Below are 18506 nucleotides of genomic sequence, written 5' to 3' on the forward strand. Positions count from 1 at the left end.
CAACAAAGCCTCTGTATGAGGAAAGGTTTGAGAGAACCGAGAAATTTAAGTCTGGAGAAGAGAAGGCTGAGAGGGGATCTCATAACTTTATAAATATTGAAAATGTGGAAGTCAAGTCCATGAGAGTGGACTCATTCCACTGGAGAGCAGCAACAGAACAAGGGGCAATAGGCAGAAACTGGAGTACAGGAAGTTCTATACAAACACAAGATAGAACTTTTTACTGTCAGGGTGGCAGAGCACTGGAACAGGCAGCCCAGAGAGGTTGTGGAGTCTCCTCTGGAGATATTCCTGACCTGTCTGAACACTTTTCTGTGCGACCCACTGTAGGGGACCTGCTTTAGCAAGGGGGTTGGGCTAGATGATCTCCAGAGGTCCCTTCACAGCTCCTACAGTTCTGTGATTGTGTTGTGATGTGTCTGGAGCACAAGTTCTATGAGGTGCAACTGACAGAACTGGATTGTTTGGTCTGAAGAAGAGGAGGCTCAGGGGAGACCTTATCTCCCTCTACAACGGCCTGAAAGCAGGTTGTGGCGAGACAGGGGTTGGCCTCTTCTCCAGGTAACAGTGATAGGATGAAAGATGATGGCCTCAAGTTGTACAAGGGGAGATTCAGGTTGGATATTAGGAAAAATTTCTTCTCAGAAAGCACTGAAATGGGCTGCCCAGGAAGGTGGTGGAGTCACCATCCCTGGAGGTGTTCAAGAAGCGTGGAGATGTGGCACTGAGGGACATGGTTAGTGGGCATGGTGGGGATGGGTTCACGATTGGACTAGACGATCGTAGAGGTATTTTCCAACCTTTATGATTCTAAAACTGGGGAGAAACACAAGCTGTAAAGCTAGCCCTAAACTTTTGATGTCCAGTTATCGCGGAGCAGGACTGTGCTTTCCGCACTGCTACCAAAGCACGCCGTGAGCGCCCAACCGAAGAAGGGGCAGGGCAGAGGAACGCGCCAGGAGCGTTCAGGAGCGTTCAGGAGAAAGCAGGCGGGCAGGAGCCTCCCCGCTGCCGCTCCCACCTCCGCCCCACGTCCGCCGGGCAGCGGCCCGCCTCCCTGCCGCCCTCCGTCCTGCCCGACCGCTGCCCGTGGACACCGGTGCTGCCCGCGGAGCTCGCCGCCCTCTCACCGCTCGGGGGGCACGCACGATCCGGGGGCGGGAGTTGAGTCCGGCCCGGCCCACCCCGCCGCCAGGTGCCGTACCGCGGCCCGGGCAGTGCCCTCGCGGCTCTGGGGCGGCTCGGCCCGGGCAGACTTCCAACGCCGCGATGAGCAAGATCTCCAGGTTCTTCAAGGGGGGCGGCTCCGCCGCCTCCAAGGGCCGTGGGGGGCCCTCGCCGCAGGAGGCCCTGGCCCGGCTGCGGGAGACGGAGGAGATGCTCAGCAAGAAGCAGGAGTACCTGGAGACCAGGATTGAGCGGGAGCTGGCGCTGGCCCGGCAGCACGGCACCAAGAACAGGCGAGGTGAGTCCCGTCCCTGGCTGAGAGAACCCCGGGTGCACATTTCGGCGGTGACCTGAGTGGGTTGTGGGTCTTTAAATGGCCGGGTTCCTGTGCTAGGCCGCTGTGGTGGCTTTGGTATCCATTTGTGTGTGGCGCATTGTGAAGTCATTATGGTGGACTGATAAGAGGATGCTTTATTCTTAACTAGTTTTATGCCTGTAGTGCAGTGGGTGGTAATAAATAAGGTCAGGATCCTGCTTAAATCAATGCTGTCATCTCTGGGAAGCAAATGGTTGGAACCACAGGGACAGGTCTTTGAGGAACAAGGTAATTACTTCTTCAAGTTGCCTGGAATCCTGATTGTTTACTCCAAGACTTATTTTTTCTTAAATGCCTCCAAACCGAGGCAAAATGTTCTGAATCAAAGATTCACACTGTAACAAAAGAGTAGTTCTTTCACCTGCTCTTTCTGTTGCTGGATAATTTAAAAAGTTAACGCTATGTAATTTAGAGCTTGGGAGGAGTGTTTTGGTTATCCTGTAATGTATTTGTAATGCTTCAGCACTTAATAGTTGTTAGCAGGAAGTATTTAGTTAGGATTAAAAAACATCGGCAGAAATTGGGCAGGTTTTAAGGCACGATCTGAGAGAGCAAAGCCAGTCAAGCAGCCGAGCCAGCTCGTCTGTGGCATGTGAGCTCTCAAGGATGTCATGTTGAGGGTTGTCACGTTCCAGGTATCTTACAGAGTTCTTAAGACTTCCCTGCCTTCAACTGGAGCGTCTCCCTGGGCCTTTTGTGCAGGCACTGGCTCTTAGTGCTGGCCCAGCAAGCTAGGTCAGGGAGGTGATCCAGCTACAAACTCACACTGTGGGACGCAGTGACCAGATAGCTCCCAGAGCTGGGTCACTGTTCATGAGCAGTGGGGCTGACACAAGGAAACAGGCTCATTCCTGTGCCTGTAGCAATTCCTACCAAGTCCTAGACATGCTACTATAGAAATTCTTGCCAAGCCTGCACTTTAAGCTGGCATTACTGCAGTTTCCTGCCTCGTTCCTGCCCCACACTACTCCCATCCTTTTGTTGTCAGAGCTTCCTGAAGGGTGTGTTCCAGAAAGCAGCTATAAAATGTCTTAGTTTTTCAGCTAGATTGCTTTTACCCAGCCTAGGTTAAGTTTCTCTGGCTCCACAGCTGCAGGAGAGCTTGGGCACTTGGGAAGGAGAGAATGGTACAGAGGCAGCAATTACTCATTACTGGGAGAAGGTGGATCTGCTTCTGCAACCTGACTGGTTTATGTGGGTTCCGGTTGTTAGTCAACCCATTGCCTTATGCTTAAAACATGTGGCATTAGGCTTGTGAAGCTTCCCTCCCAGGTGTTTGTTTCCTCTGCTACGCTCAGTGTGCACTCCCCCTGGTTTTATCCATGCAGGTGTATGTGGAGTCATGTTGCAAACTGGATTGTTGAACTGATGGTGGTAAAAAATAACTCCCTTTTATCTTTCTTGTCATTTGCTCAGTAGCACACAGGTTACTGAGGTCAGTAAAGGGAAAGTAGGGCAAGAAGTACAGAGTGGGAATTTTTTAATGCCAAAAATGTCTCTAAACCAAAAGCAAGTGGTGAAACTACAGTGATGAGAAATGAGAGAAACTCACCTTGCTGTGCTAAAACAATTGAATTTAGCAGCCCAAGTAAGCTTAATTCCTCAAGAATATCCCTCATTTGATGTGAAGTTTGTGCTTGTTATCACAGTTCATTAATGTATAACAACGTTAGCTGCTCTACCCTGCTGTATTGCAGAGGAAGTCTGTGCTAGACTGCTACTATTGTAGCACTGTGTAAACACAACGTGCGAATGAGAGAATAAAAGTTTGAATCTACAATGCCTTGTTAAAGCAAATATTTCAAAAGGATCTGGTGGGTAACTTGATGTGTTCTTTTCATAATTACACCTGTGAGGGAGCCTGTGGAACTTAAGCCAGGAGTGTCTGGGATGAAGCAGGATTTTCCCGGGTATGGACAGTGCACCAAGTTAGGATGATCTCATTTGATTTTTAGGCTCATGAGTCTGAGTCAGTTTACTGACACAAGTGAGATCATGTTCAAGGGCCAGCGATTTTTCGTGAGTTCAGATGAGTCTGAGTCTTGGGGGGGTTCATGTGACATCAGAAGATTTAACTTGCCTTAAAGCCATAACATACTAGCTATGTAAATGGATCTGAATTGTCAAATATATTTGGCTTCTCCTTCATGAAGCGTGCATCTCTGCAGTTCCCGTATTTAATCTGAAATTAGCTGTGCTTTGGGGATGATACATTTGCCGTGTTACCTAATGGTATTTTACTGTATCTAGGCTACCACAGGGTTTTCTGAACAGCAGTGTGTGTTGGAATTACCCTTGGAGAGGTTATGTCACGGTGAGCAGTATTTATTTGCAGAATTAGCATTGCCTTTTAATGTCTGACCGTATCAGATCATAACTTGGGATTTTTTTGATTTCTCTTGCTTTATTTTCTTGAGTGTCTCTTGATGTTTCAACCAGTGCACAGCTGCCAACTCCAGCAGCACACTGGCCCTTCATCTTCAGTATTCTGAAGGTCATGCAGGAAAATTTAAAGGACAGAAAATGATCCAAAGTATCAGAATTGGTGAGGCTTGAGTTCAGAAACTGGGGTGGTGCTGGAGAGATGCAAACTGTTGGTTTTTTTCTGTGCTTCTACAGCTCATCATATCCAGGTTAGCAATGACAATACCCAGTTTCTTTATGTTTGTGGGTTAGGGCCCAATAGAGCTCACCACACAGAGAAGATTTTTCACTTGAAACTTCCTGCCTTCATATTGGGTATTCACTTAGCATATGGAGAGTACTGCCTCCACTGCTAACTGAGTGATGAAATGATGACCAGGGCTCTTTATTTATTTGTTTAAAGCAAGTTTATCAGCAATGCTGAATGTATGAGTAAGCACAAAGTACAAGAAAATGTCTCTCCAGGGTAGTCCTGGGAAACGTTTGTCCTCTGTTCTTCAAAAGCTGCCTTCTCGTTACTGCTTGTTTTCTCCTACAATAATCCCTATGCCTTTGAATCTTCCTTCACCTATCCTATCTCATTCCTCCACAGACGCACTAAGTCTTTGATTTCTGTTCTGCTGCCTGAGAAGTCCATTTAAAAGGAAAGGGTTTTTCTGCAGTGTGTCTGTGCCTGTGAAAATAACATTGTTTCATAGATACTAAAATAGGGATGAATGAAAAGAAGTAAGTTGGAGGTAAGTTGAAAGAAGCCATACCTCTTCCTTTTTTTCTTTCTTTTCTTTTTTTTTTTCTCTATCCAGAATAGGAATAAAGCTTAAACATAGAGAGCCATGTAATACTACCGAGAACAAAACCTGTAAAGAAGGCTGGAATAACAGGGCAGCTTATATGAGTGGATGCTGCTAAGTAGATTGTATAGTACATTTGTGCAGGGTTCATGCAGCCATGTAGCATTCCTTTTCAGTGAGCTACTTGTAACCAGAATGCTGTTGAAACTGAAGAGTGATGTGGTAGTTGCATGCTGGCAGGGACAGGGCTGTCATCCCTGAAGCAGGGTGTGTGACAGGTAGGGACTGTAAGCTTGTGGCAGAGAGATTGGAAGAAGCCTTTAAGCATGCCTTTGTTCTGTGACTTACAGCCATTGTTCTCTGCTCTTTTTGATCACATTCAAAGTGTCTTGCTGTCAGCTGGAGTGGTTATAACGAGTCAAGTGCCTTATTGTTAGTGCATTATTGTCTCAGTTGTAAGTGTATGTGGGTTCCCTCACAAGGTTTTAAAGATTAAGAGTACCGATAATGATCTTAAGGTGGTGTGATTTTTATGGCCTCAGCAGCATTTCTGCTGGGTTTCTCTAGTTTGAACTCAGATCTGTAATCCATCAGTCTCTTATGGGACATGAAGTGGAGTTTTTGTGAACTGCAGTCAAGAATGAGATCCAGTGTTTTTGCGGTGGTGTTATGTCTTCTGAAGATATAACCAGTTTTCCCCTGGGAATTTTAAGGCTTATTAGACGGTGTTCTTAATTTTACTTCAAAATATGAGGTTACCAGTTCCTGTACTGATAGAAATTGGTGGAGGGCTTGCAGATAAAATGAGAGAGCACAGTGATATTTTTTTATTCTGATCTATCATGAGACTGTGATGAAAGTGCCATGACTGTGCCACTGTTTTTGTTCTTTACTTTAGAAACCTGCTGTTGTCAGAATTACTATTTGCCATTGCCAGAAAGCATCAGCTTAGCAGTGATACTGGGAAAGTGTCTGTGTGTAAATAACAGTAGTTCTTCAATATGCACGCCTAAAATGATGTAACAGTCTATTGCTGTTCCAACCACTAAACTGGAATATAGAATAAAAACTCAGATTAAAAGCAGTGGTTCCTAACCCTAATGAGCCATGTCCCGCTTGCTGGACTTGAAGTAGAGCACAGGAAAGCTGGTAAACTACAAGCAATTGTTAACCGCTCCATTATGGAATGCAGGAGTTGAATCTGCTTTACTGGAGCAAAACGGAGCTTCTGAGACTGCTTTTTTTGTCCTGGTGAAGACCTCCACCTCTTCCTGGTTAAATTGGCATTATGCTTGCTTCCTGAGACTCTGCCCCTACTTAGACTCATCCTACTGGGCTGTCTTTCCTTTTCTGAAATCTTGGAAATGGGCAGCGCTCTCTTTCAGTGTCCTTCTTAGACCTTCAGTAAAGTAAGTTGATGTTCTCCTCAGTTTTTCATTTTTTTTTCCAAATAGAAATTATGTTTTAGTTTATTCTGCAGTAGCATTTCTGTGAAGCATTTAAATATTGTTCTTGCCAGAATTGGCACACAGATTTTAAAATGCTTGTATGTGCAGTGGAAAATCACTTAAAAGTAAATTTAATTACAATCTGCAAAACAGATTTCAAATAACAATGAAATTTTCGTATTTTATCTGTAGGGGCTGTGATTACAGAACTCTGTGCAATTGAGGGCATTCATTTGATATAAATGAAAAAATCATGTAGTATGGTGTGGGAATATGTTACACCTGGGTTGATAAGAAAAGAGTATGAATTGATTTGCTAACTAGAGCTGTTTTGTAAGTCACTGAAAAGGCACTCTAAGGTCTCCCCGGAGCCTTTTCTTCTCCTGACTGAGCAACCCCAACTCTCTCAGTCTGTCATCGCAGGAGAGGTGCTCAGCCCTCTGATCATCCTTGTGGCCTCCTCTGGACTCTCTCCAAAAGCTCCATCTCCTTTTAAGGACAGAAGCCCCTGACCTGGACGGAGTACTCCCGATAGGGCCTCAAAGGACAGAGTGGAGAGGGACAATCACCTCTCTCCCCCTGCTGGCCACCCCTCTTCTGATGCAGCCCAGGAAGCCTTTGACTTTCTGAGCTGCAGGCGCACGCTGCTGGCTCACGTTCAGTTTTTCACCACCAGCGCCCCCGTGTCCTCCTCTGCAGGGCTGCTCTCAGTCTGCTCGTTGGCCAGCCTATATTCATGCTTGGGGCTGCAAAACTTCAGACTGTGTCCCAAATTTGGGTAAATGCTGAATTTGAATTCTGAGTTAATCTATTTTGATTGCGGTTTACTGTCCTGATACACTTCACTGTAGATTCCAAAGACGCTGCATTTCAAAGTCTGTGTGAATGCCTGTCCTTGTGCAGATAATGACGGCGATTTTGACCACCTCAATTCAAGCACTTGTCATGAAAGCAGTAAATAGATACTTTAGAGGCTCCTTGTTTAGAGAGTTAGATACCCCAATGTCTAGATTCATTGTTTTTACACATGGGCAATCATTTAAACAGAATACCAACAGTCATTGCTGTTATCCATTGACCGGGGACTGCAGTTGCTTGCTGGCTCTGAACGTGATTAAAAAATTAAATATAACAGGAACACAGACACAGGTACTAACTAGCTTTGAAAAAGCAATAGTCTTTTTTTTTTAAGTCACAACTTAGTCTCTTTTGTGTGCTTTATCTTGCCTGGCACATGCAGAGTTTGGAAAGAATAGTGGTCAGGAAATGCTTGTGGCAAGATTGTGTGTACCACACCCAGAAACTGAGTGAAAGCCCTTTTCTCCTGCTGCTTGTCACGTGCGTTTCTGCTGGTAATGATTTACTCTGGGCAAAGTATGCTGCTTACAACTTAGCAAATACAAAACAGTAATCTCTCTGATTTACAAAGATAATTGAGAGGTGCCAGATTTAATTGTGGCCTTGTCCACAGAAGCCTTATATCTTCTATATATTTTCAAGTTCTGAGTTTTAAAGATATGTTTCTTGATGACTACAAGGAACAGAAGATAAAACTGAAAGCCAGAGCTAAGTGTGAATCCTCCCTCTGACCTAAGGTTAGGTCACTGGGACTTGCCATTACACTTGACACTTTCTGCTACTGAGACAAATCTTTGAAAACAGCATTGACAGAGAGGTGGCCGTTGCACCAGATCTTCTTGCTCTGCCTCCCATAGTTTTTCCTTAGGTTTTGCAACCTCTTCTTTTCTTTCTTTCTCATTTCCTACTTTCTGATTTCTCTTTGATGTTTTTCTTTTTCATCCCTATCTTCCCTGTCTTGCCCACGTGCACGTGATGGAATTCAAGATCTCCTGTAGTGGAGGAAGAAGCTGCTCATGTCTGTTCTTGAAGGGATTTAACCTAAAAGAGGCTTCCCAGCATGTTCGTGCGACAGCATGTTGGCGATAAGCAGGCTGCTGATCCGGTGTGGTCAAAGTTTGCCTCTCTGCTAGTGAGGTAGGAGGGTGAGAACTGTGACTTCTTCTGGTCAGACTGTTACAGAACTGCTTGTCCTTGTGTTTTGCTATGAACATACACAATGTGCTGTGCCTTTCTGCATTCCAGCTGCCTTACAAGCACTGAAGAGAAAAAAGAGATATGAGAAGCAATTGAGTCAAATTGATGGGACGCTCTCAACCATTGAATTCCAGAGAGAGGCACTGGAAAATTCACACACCAACACGGAAGTGCTCAAGAATATGGGTTATGCTGCACAAGCTATGAAAAAAGTGCATGAAAATATGTAAGTCACTTCTACTAGCTTTCAAAATGAGCTTGGTAACAACTTTTAAACTATATCATTGGTATGGTCTGTTGTACCCAGTCATTCAGTTTTGACTTCATTTTGGTTCCGGCATTTAATGTCAGGAATGCTGTTGGTACTCTTGTGTTATATTTGGTAGAAAAATATCTTTTCTTGGCAGCAAGTTTAGATGGAAAGTCTGGCTAACTAGAGAGATGCGGGTGGCACTATTTTTTAAGTAAACATGCCTTGGCAGCAGAGACCTGCTGCTGCCCTCAACTTTTCCAGAAGAAAACTTGTTTCTTCAACTAAGTGGATGCTCTTCCTCAAAGTCTGTAAGCTGGACTGTATGATTCAAAGTACCAGTTAGGCTTGAATAAAAGATAGATGGGGTATTTTTTTGTGTGTGTGCGTGTAGTACTTTTATATGTCCTATATTGTTTCATGAGGCGTTTTCCTGCCTGAATAAACAGTTATATCAGAAAGGTTGTTCTGGCAAAAGTAAACAGGAACCGAGACAATAAGGAAATTAACAATAAGGGGAAACTTCTAAGTGTGGTCCTTCTAAGTTTCCCCCAGTTCTCGTGAATGCTTAACATCAAAAAAGATCCATCTATAAAGAGGCTGACCTCAGGAAGGAGATGTGGTTTGTCCAGTGGTTATGGCTGTTGGCTGATGGAGGTATGAAAAGCAGAGAGGGGAAGCACAGGCTGCTGCAGAATGACTCGTGTTATAAACCCACAGTGGAAGGAACTGGACTGAGTAAAACACACTAAAGCTTGCCAGGAAACATTAAGGTTTAAGTAAGGGAAATTACTCCACGTGAGTTCTTCTGTTTAAATAGAAGTAAACTAGGGTGTCTGTAGGTGTTTCTGAGTTCCTTCTGCACAATTTGAATAATGTATCTCTAAAAACTGTTCTCTGTTATTTTGCCAGGGACTTGAACAAAATTGATGACTTGATGCAAGATATCACTGAACAGCAAGATGTCGCTCAGGAAATTTCAGAAGCTATCTCAAGTAGAGCTGCATTTGGTGATGAGTTTGATGAGGTTAGTATTTTAGTAAAAACTGAGTTTTGGCTGCAAAATCACTCCATAGCTGTTTCGTGATCCAGTGGTTTGTTCTGGAGTTTTATTTCTCCAAAGGTGAGGATGTGAATTTTCATAGTTCTTAGCTTATCTATCTATGACATCTTATGTTTACTTATATCTTTATAGAAATAATAAACTTAAAAATATAAACTAATAAAAAGGAAGTTTCAACTCTACTGCCATAATTGTTATTTTCAGTTGTAGTGTTCTCAGTTGCACCATGGAAGGAGGAGGTCACTAAGGCGATAATTTGTACTGCTCTAATTGGATACTGAAATGTATAATTTGTGCTCCAAACAGACATCCATTTAACAAAGTGCATGTTGCTATCACTGCACTGCAAACAGGCTACTGTTCCCAGTTTTGCATATATGGGCCATATTTTAAGGTATTGTATTGTTTTGGTGCTCGGAGATGCTGGTCCTTCCATTATTTTCTGGATTTTCTACAGAAGTAAAAAAGAATGTAATTCCTGTTGCAGGCAGTAAGAATTCTGTTCTAGAGCTCTCTTATCCTAGGCACCTTTCAGGACAGTGGACAAGAGAGAAAAATACATACGCTATATCATATTTGCTTAATTAATTTCTTTTTATCTTTTCATTCAGAAGTTATCTTTTCCATGAGTTTTTGAAAATGGTAGTGATTCTTTGTATTTTTTTTCTCTCCTTTATCTGCTTTCCTTTTTTTCCACTTTGAATCTAAATCATTAATCCATAGTGGTGTTAGGAATGGGATTTGGCTGACGTAAACTGGGCTTCAGTCAACTGGAAAACATACTGCCATCCCGAACAGCTATACAGCATCACTTATTTTTCATCAGTGCTTAACTTTTAGGGCTTTAGACCCATTAGGCATAGCGCAGATTGACCCAAGACTTCCTAAGAGATGCTGGTCTTAGTTAATGAGTTAATGAGTGTTTCCTGTTTTGGGAAAATACGCCACTGTCACAGTCACACGGAGCATCATTGTACCAGCACCTGCTTTTGCATGGAAGCCAAATATTTACAGCACTTGTCCAGTCATTGGGAAACCTGATTTGCACGCTACTCCAGCTTAAGAGTGCTAGAATCAGTGGCTTAATCACTAGGTTTTCAGGTGATTTATGTTGGAGGAGGAGATTTAATTTTTTCTTTTCATTTGAAGGACGTTTTGACCACGCACTTGGATTTCCTCTTCACATGGGTACCACTGAAGCATGTAATTTGTGGTACTCAAAATAGACATGTAAACATAAGGGTTGTTTCTCCCAGGGATGACACTGTATATATGAGGAAGAATGCAAAACGAGGTCCTGCCATACCTGAGTAGAATCCAAGGAATAAGTCTTAGGCTTTTTAAAAAGCGTGAAGCCTTTTTATTTTGAGTATTATACTTGTAGATGAGACTGTCTGTCCAAATTAACTTTTGCAGCTAAAAGCCCAAGGGTGTTATGTGCTTCAAGAGTGAGTAACAAGACCCAGGAGAACAGCTCTCATTCCAGTGCTGCTCTGAAATCACATGTAATCCTGGGCTTAGCGTAAAAGGGTGGAAGCACAACAATTAATGACAGTCTGCCTTATAACCAATGGAAAATGTTTGGTTTTTAAAATGGGAAGAGATGCACATTACAATTAGAATGTGGTTAAAATGCACAGACTCTAGATTTGGAGCAAGTCTGATGAAGGCATTTGGACTTTTTCCTCTGTGTTTGCCTTTTTGTCAAGTAGAACACTGGTATTTTTCTTTCTAATTTTATACCTTGACCTGTTTCTAACTTCCATTGTCCTTATTTCAACTTTCAGTGAAGGTTTATTGTTATTGATCGCAGTCAGTGAAAATTATACTTGCGGTGCATTACTTTATAATATTTGTTTATCAAGCATAAACTGTTATTTCAGTAATACTTTGCTTTACGGTGGTTAAAAGCGCCCTTGACTGAGATCACTGTCAGGGCAATGAATTTGGTAATGTTTTCCTTGAATTTAGGATGAGCTGATGGCAGAATTAGAAGAACTGGAGCAAGAAGAAATGAACAAGAGAATGCGAGATGTCAGACTGCCAAGTGTTCCATCCACATCGTTACCTTCTCGCCCTGGTAAACTGCTTGCTTGCCATTTTAAGTTTCTTATGATTAAGCCTCGCTGTGTGTAGAAGAGTGAGAGAAAAACCACAGATACGTATTTAACTCTGGTTTGATTTCTGAAGCATTGTAAATTCCTTACCTATTTCTGCATACTTTATTAGAAAGAGGAATTGTAGTTTGATTTATGAGAGCATTTAGGACCAGAATCTCTATAGATTTGAGGCGGTAAATTCAGGGAACTTGACCTTTCACATATCCTGGTGCATTTCCTACTGAAATGTAGTGAAATCACCAGAGAATTGAAAGATCTTTTTTTCTTTTGGCAATTAAATCATCAATCTTTTTTAATTAGAGTCTGACCTAGATACAAAATATTTGCATCACAAAAATGCAGATTTTGGGTTAGTGGTTTGGTATTTGCCACTGATATTGTAATTAGGAACACAGGATGTAGCAAGGCGTACAAATTTAAATAAATATTGTCATTCCTTTGGTTTCTTGCTCTGGAACATGAAGCAGTAGTCTTGTTTTTCTGTCGTTACGCTGTGTTTGTTTTGAATTAAGCCAGAGACAGACAACTGTTAACTATATCTTTCACTACGTCCCTGTTCTCTATCAGCTGTAAGACTTGCTGTGTACTGGTGCTAGTAAAAAGAGAAGAGATACTCAGTGGCAAGGATAGCACTCCTGGCACAAGCTGTGTGGTGCGTTCTCTGCAGAACGGGTTACATAGATCAGCTCATTCTGAAGACCCTCATGTGTGTTTTGGCAAGTGACACTTAAATCCCTGAGAAGCAATTTGAGATGTTCCAACTGGGACTGTGGTCTCATCTCCTTATATAAATTGAGGAACGGCTAGAAAAAAATGCATTTAGGAGAACCCAGTGCAGATTGCAGTCTCGGCATTTATGGCTTGTTGATACATCCTTTTCCAGATCCAGCTGTGCCAGCTAACATTTTTATTGAACCTGGACCGTTTCCACATGATTCTCACTATCTTAGATTTGCTGCTTCATCTTTCTCAATGACTGCTTTGGGCAAAATTAGTTGGTTTTGCAAAACTGGCTAATCTTTTCTGTAACTGTATGCTTACTGTTACCCAGAAATAAGAACAATAACAATTAATGGTTTTATACCGCTTCTAATTGGACATACATGATGTTAGAGGTAGGGAAAGTGGGGTGGAACGAGGCACTGTGACCTTCCTCTAGTGCACAGTAAGCCAGTGGCACCTGTAGAGTAGGGACTGGAGCTGCTGTCTCCCATGTCCTCCCAGCTTGAGTCCCCCCAGCAGTGGGACAAGATCTCTTCTGTGCTGGTAGCTCCCAGCAGTACAGTGGGAGCCAAAGTGGCTGCACAAAAACAAACACACAGGGCTGGTGCACACCCAGTAATGCAAATCCTGACACACGCACACAGCTGGGAGCTGGGGAGAGCCTAGGCTGAACCTGGGCTGTCGGGCATGCTGTTTGCAGGTCGCTGAACGAAGACTGTTTGTATGAGGTTTTAATTCAGGCAGTGTGAAGATAGGATAGGAGATTTGGGTTTTAAAGAAAAAAAAGAGAGAGAAAGTGTGTGTGGGACCTGAGCTGAGTATTGCTACTGCTGTGACCAGAGCTGTTAACCGAGTAGCCACAGATGTTACTCGAACAAAGCACATTTAGGAATTTCTTTCTCCCTTTTAATAAATGATAACTCTCATTAAAATGGGGTGATTCCATTTGGAAGCTGGACATGTGCATGCAGAACCCCTCAGCAGTATTTGGAAAGGTAGCACAGCCAGCCAGGGGCAGGTCATTTGTGCCTGCTCAAGTGGAGGTGAGAGAACAGGTAGTGTTGCAGTGCTTGCTCACTCACTGCAAGAGCTTTTTGGGGTTAAATATGTTTTCTGTAGGAATCTTTCAGTAGGAGATAAATGAGACCTGTATTGTTAACAGTGGAGTTATATGTGAGCTAATGGTGTGACACGTCGGTTGTGTCCCTGTCTTAGTTTCAGCTGGGACGGAATTGTTTTCTTCAGAGTGTCTGGTATGGTGCTGTGTTTTGGTTCTAGGAGATAAGCAGTGCTGATAACACACCGATGTCTGTGGTTGCTGCTAAGCAGCGTTGTACAGAGCCAAGGCCATCAGCTTCATCACTGTTACCTATGTTAATTTGCTCCCCAGTAAAGTGACCCAAGATCTTAAAACTAAAAAGCACTGTGCAAGTCCTGATGTTCACAAGTAAAATGGTTCTGACTGCTATTATTAATTAATGATTATTGTTAATCTCTCTCTCTGCAGCTTCAGCCAGGAAGAGAGTGGAGGACGAAGACGATATGAAGCATCTAGCAGCCTGGGCTTCCTAAGAGCACCGTCTGTTCACAACACAGAACATTAGAGTACAGTCGTAAAGAGCTGTCACACCGTTATAAACTTACCAAATTAGCATGGTTGTATTTCATACACTTTTTAAAAATGGCAAATCTTGCTAAGAATAGAGTGATTTCCGTATCACAAAAATGAGTTTTAAACCAAGCAAACAGAAAACAGTAATTGCCAAAGCCTCCAAACTCAACATTTATTTCAGCCTAGGCCGGAGGTGTTTTGTTGTTAGCCTCAGTTTTTATTAGGTTATGTCCTGCTGCTCTGCGAGACCTCGCTGCCTCACCTGTGCACACAGCTGGACGCGTGATTGCGATGAAAAAGATAATTAATGGAAGCCCCATCCTAGAGGGTCGTGTGGTTCGGACTGTTAGCAGAGCAGCTTTATACACAGGACCAGTGAGTTCCTTTGAGCCCGAGAGCCAGCGGCCGCTCATTTGGGCATGGAGACTTACCTGGATGGCCTGGAGCACCCTGCGCTGTCCTAGATATCAAGAGGAGACTCTTCTGTAGATCTTTTAATAGTTTATTAACTTGTTTGTTTTAACTGTGGCAAGTGACAGCAAGACTATCCTGTGCACGTCCCCACGGTCAACTTGAATCGTGTCTTAAACTATTTCCAACTCACCTAAATAGCAGCTCCCCTATGACTGGGGAAAACAACAGCGTCCAAGATTGTGTAGTTCCCTGCTAAACACTAATGCTGGCAGAAAGCCGGGAGAGACTTAGCCCTCCTGACATCCTTCCTTCCACCGTGGCTTTCCAGGATGAGTCTTTACTTCGGTTGAAAATACCCATCCTCACAGGAATTAATAACACACTTTTTAATTCTACGATTTCGGAATAATAATTTTTTACTTCCTGAATGGAAGTAAGATCAGTGTGTGGTATTTGAAATGCCTTTTTAACCCTGTTTAAATGCTGATTCTAAAATGCTTGTAAAGTTGATGTGTTACTGTCCAGCTGCCAGCTTTTTAGTGTAAGGAACAAATGCCACTGGGTGCTAACCCACTACGTATGGAGAGAAATCACTGTTCAAATACAAAACAAATTAAATATGCTGGCTTGTACAAAGACATTTTATCTAATAAGACTGGAGCTCCATGGTGGCAGCTTGCTATAATTCACAAGGAAATAGCAAGACGCTGTGGAGTTCCTCGGGAAGTGGAAGCACAGTCACATTGATCTTTGTTTCTTCTTTTCAAATCGATGTAATTTTGTGATGACTGAACCACCTGGGGAATAGCGGGAGACTTGCTTTCTGTAGATCTATAGCAGCAGGAGACCCACCACGCACCCTGCGGGCTTCAGCCCGTGATTTGCTGCGTGTTTAGCTTTAATAGCCCGCAGTAGGCTCTGCACTGTGCTGTTTTAGGCTAAGCATAAGCTAACGTGTTTCTGGAGATGGCATTCTGGTGTGCTCAGAACCCTTCAAATGGAGTTCTTCGAAGGAAGCCCAGCATTTACTAACACGTTGTAAAATTTCAGTTTTTCAGAACATCATTCCCTGTAGCGGAATCGCTTTTGGTTTGCATCCATAGGGAAGCAGAACTGACCTGTGGCTTCAGATAAATTGCTAACGGGGGAGAAAAAAGTTTGTAATTCTGTTCCAGAACTTGGAGGTACCAGGAAAACGCTCTCTTTTCTGTTGGGAGTAGAGGAAAAACTGGAAATATTCCACTTTTGTTTTAAAGCAAACAAAAATGAAAGCACTTCCTTAAGTTTAAAAGTACATTTTGAACTCTCTGTAGGAAACCAAACCCTAACAAGATGTCATACAGTTTTAGCGCTTGCTGAAATTCAGGATCAGATGCCAGCTGAAAACTTCCTTCGCAGGCATACTTAATACAATAACAGCTATTCTGAGTTAGCTGGCATCCATTTGCTAACTCTTTCTGCTGGGATCCCATTTTCAAGGTTGGTGCAGTCTCTGCAAGTCTCTGACTTGGGTACAGAAAGTGTTGGCGGATGCTGATGGCAGCACCCTGCAAGGCTGGCTGCCGTGTGCTCGTGGACACATGGAATTTCTGAATGCAAGCCATGCCAGCGCCGCCCTGTGCTTCACTTGGGGAAGCCGGTTCTAGCATCTGCTCTTGGTCGAACTAGCAGTTCTCTAATATTTAGCAGTTCAGGAACGCTTAGTGGATCTAAAGGGTTCTATAGCCTAACCAAAGGAGGTGTCTGTGCTTCCAGGTTCAAATTATTTTTCAGTCTGCTCTGGACAGTGCAGACCTGCTGCGTTTACAAGGAAAGTTCTTGCACAAAGACCCCACAGGGGAGAATAAATCTGGGTTTGTAAGCTAGTGTGTGACTGCTGACCTCCAGCTGAGTTTGGGCCGTGCCTTGCCCCTGAGGAGCTTCAGCTTACAGATTTCCGAGTAGGTGCTTGCAGAACAAAGTTTGTAGAGGATGAGAAGTAGAAACCATGGCCGTTGTGAGCTGCTGCAGGAGCTCGCACGTGATTCTGGAGGGCAGTCTCCTGCCAGCTCATGGGCTTGGACGTGGTGAAGCTGCACTCAGAAGTTCGATAGTCACACGCACAAATCAAAATACGGTATGGGCCCCCGAACTGTAGCGCTTGGGAGACAGCAGAGGACTGGTTTTCTTCAAAAGTAAATGTGTTCTAGGGGTTTAATTCAGCTGGGGGGGTGGCTCTTTCCTGTGTAATTCAGATGTGGCTGTGACAAATGCCTCTCTCTTTTCTGAAGGAAAGAGGCCGAGATGCTGTTTATTTAGCACGTAAGCAGGCCAGAGTAAATAGTGCCAACGTGTTACGGTAAATGCACTCTCCATTACCTTGAAGATCTTTTACAGGAGGGCTGTGGAAGCAGGTGGTGTACCACAGCGGACTCCATTTCCTGATTCTCAGTTATTTTAAGAATGTTTTCTTTACAGGCCTGGACATTTAAAACTGGGATAGCTTTACAAATATATTGATTAAGAAAAAGAAGAGCTAATATATACATGTCTTGTAAATAAACATTTTGGTGCTATGCTGGTGCTGCGTGTTATTTTCCTGGCGGGGAGAAGCTCACCTGTGCTGCTTACCCTGCCGTTAGGACACAGAGCTCTATTTAGCGACTTGTGCGGATTTCTGGGAACCTTTTTTGATGTATTGGTCTTTCAGCACCAGGTTAGAATTCAGTAAATCTTCAGAGGTGATCTGGCTTTAATGTAAAAAAAGAAAGGTGTGTGGGGGGGAGGGCGGGGGGAGGGAGAAGCGAAGACAAATAAAAAGGGAAGGAAGAATGAAGACAAATAAAATAACGTGGTGGTGGTTTTGGGGGACGCTAAGGAGGGTCTCCCCCGAAGTAAGCGTCAGCGCCTGCAGGCGGAGCTCTATGCACAGCGCCCGGAGCCGGCGGGATGCACACCGGGCTCGGTGCCGGCTTTCCTCCTGCTCGGAGCGAAGGGAGGGGCGCTGCCGGAAAGCCCTGCTCGGAAGGAGCGGCTCCCTGCCCTGCCCTGCCCTGCCCTGCCGCGCTGTGCTCCGGAGCGGCTCATGCGCCCTAACTCAGGGAGTACCCGATGTAGGACACCACGTTCCTCTTGAAGGATGTTAATATTCCAGAAATTACCATCTGAAAAGAAGAAACTGTCATAGGGGGACACCAAGAAGAAGGAGGATAAATCGTACACACCATGCTTTGTAAATGTGCTTTTTAAACTGCATCGGTGAGAGCGCGAGAGAAGAAGCCCTTCGTCCTCTGCAGCAAAAGGCTGCCGCAGTGCCTTGCTACGGCAGGACTTGTGCACGCTGCACATCTGGTAGCGAGAGGGGGCAGCTCAGGGCTCCGCAGCAACCTCTGGGAGCCGCCTGCTCGCCCCGCTGCCGCCTCCCTCAGTGGCACTGCAGCTACGAGGAGTTCCAGCGCTGCAAGAGATGCTGCCTTTGGCTCAGCCGTTTCCCCTATAACAAACACACAGAAAAAAAAAACAACAAAAAAAACCAACCAACCAAACAAAAAAAACCCAAAAACACGAAGGAAACCACGTACAGATGCACTGGTTTAATGGAGTGTTAGTAATGGTCTTCCTGTGGCTGGAATAGAAACTTTCTAAAGGGAACAGCTGAATGTGCAGAGCAGAGGTCACCTCACACGTTATGGGTTAAAACTTCAGCTCCCGCTGCCTCGGAAGCTCTGCCAGAAAAAAATGTGCCTAACCGAATGAGCTTCCTGGGGAAGAATATCCCAAGGAATAGGCCAAGACACTGTAGAAAAGGTTTCTGATAGCACTGACCTGACTGCGGATCTCATGCTGCACCAGATACTGGGGGTTGAACACAAAGGGCTTTCTATCACAGAGAAGACAACAGAAGAAAAAAATGGTGGAGGAAAATGATAAGTAGTTAAGACATGAATTTATGTAGACAGAGAAGCTGCCTGGGGCACATATTTGTCTGAGTAAACTGAAATCTGAGCCAACATCTGCTTCACCAGCGCAGAACAGAGTCCTTTTGTTGAGAGATCTCGCACCCTGACTTTTGGAATGTCACCAG

The 18506-nt window shown here is 44.0% G+C and overlaps 1 protein-coding gene across 1 annotated transcript; it reads left to right on the forward strand.

The window, feature by feature from the left end:
- CHMP4C (charged multivesicular body protein 4C) lies at nt 976–16998 on the forward strand. The gene is made up of 5 exons (XM_021387653.1): nt 976–1465; nt 8310–8487; nt 9424–9538; nt 11546–11654; nt 13925–16998. The coding sequence occupies exons 1-5, from the start codon at nt 1270–1272 to the stop codon at nt 13987–13989; spliced, it is 663 nt and encodes a 220-aa protein (XP_021243328.1). The 5' UTR covers nt 976–1269; the 3' UTR covers nt 13990–16998.

Source organism: Numida meleagris, chromosome 2, assembly GCF_002078875.1.
Source record: "Numida meleagris isolate 19003 breed g44 Domestic line chromosome 2, NumMel1.0, whole genome shotgun sequence".
Lineage (NCBI taxonomy): Eukaryota > Metazoa > Chordata > Aves > Galliformes > Numididae > Numida > Numida meleagris.

Coding starts and splice junctions, on each gene's coding strand:
- CHMP4C (XM_021387653.1), top strand. CDS start 1,270: ATGAGCAAGATCTCCAGGTTCTTCAAGGGGGGCGGCTCCGCCGCCTCC. Junction 1,466..8,309: donor CGGCACCAAGAACAGGCGAG/GTGAGTCCCGTC, acceptor TCTGCATTCCAG/CTGCCTTACAAGCACTGAAG. Junction 9,539..11,545: donor TTGGTGATGAGTTTGATGAG/GTTAGTATTTTA, acceptor CCTTGAATTTAG/GATGAGCTGATGGCAGAATT.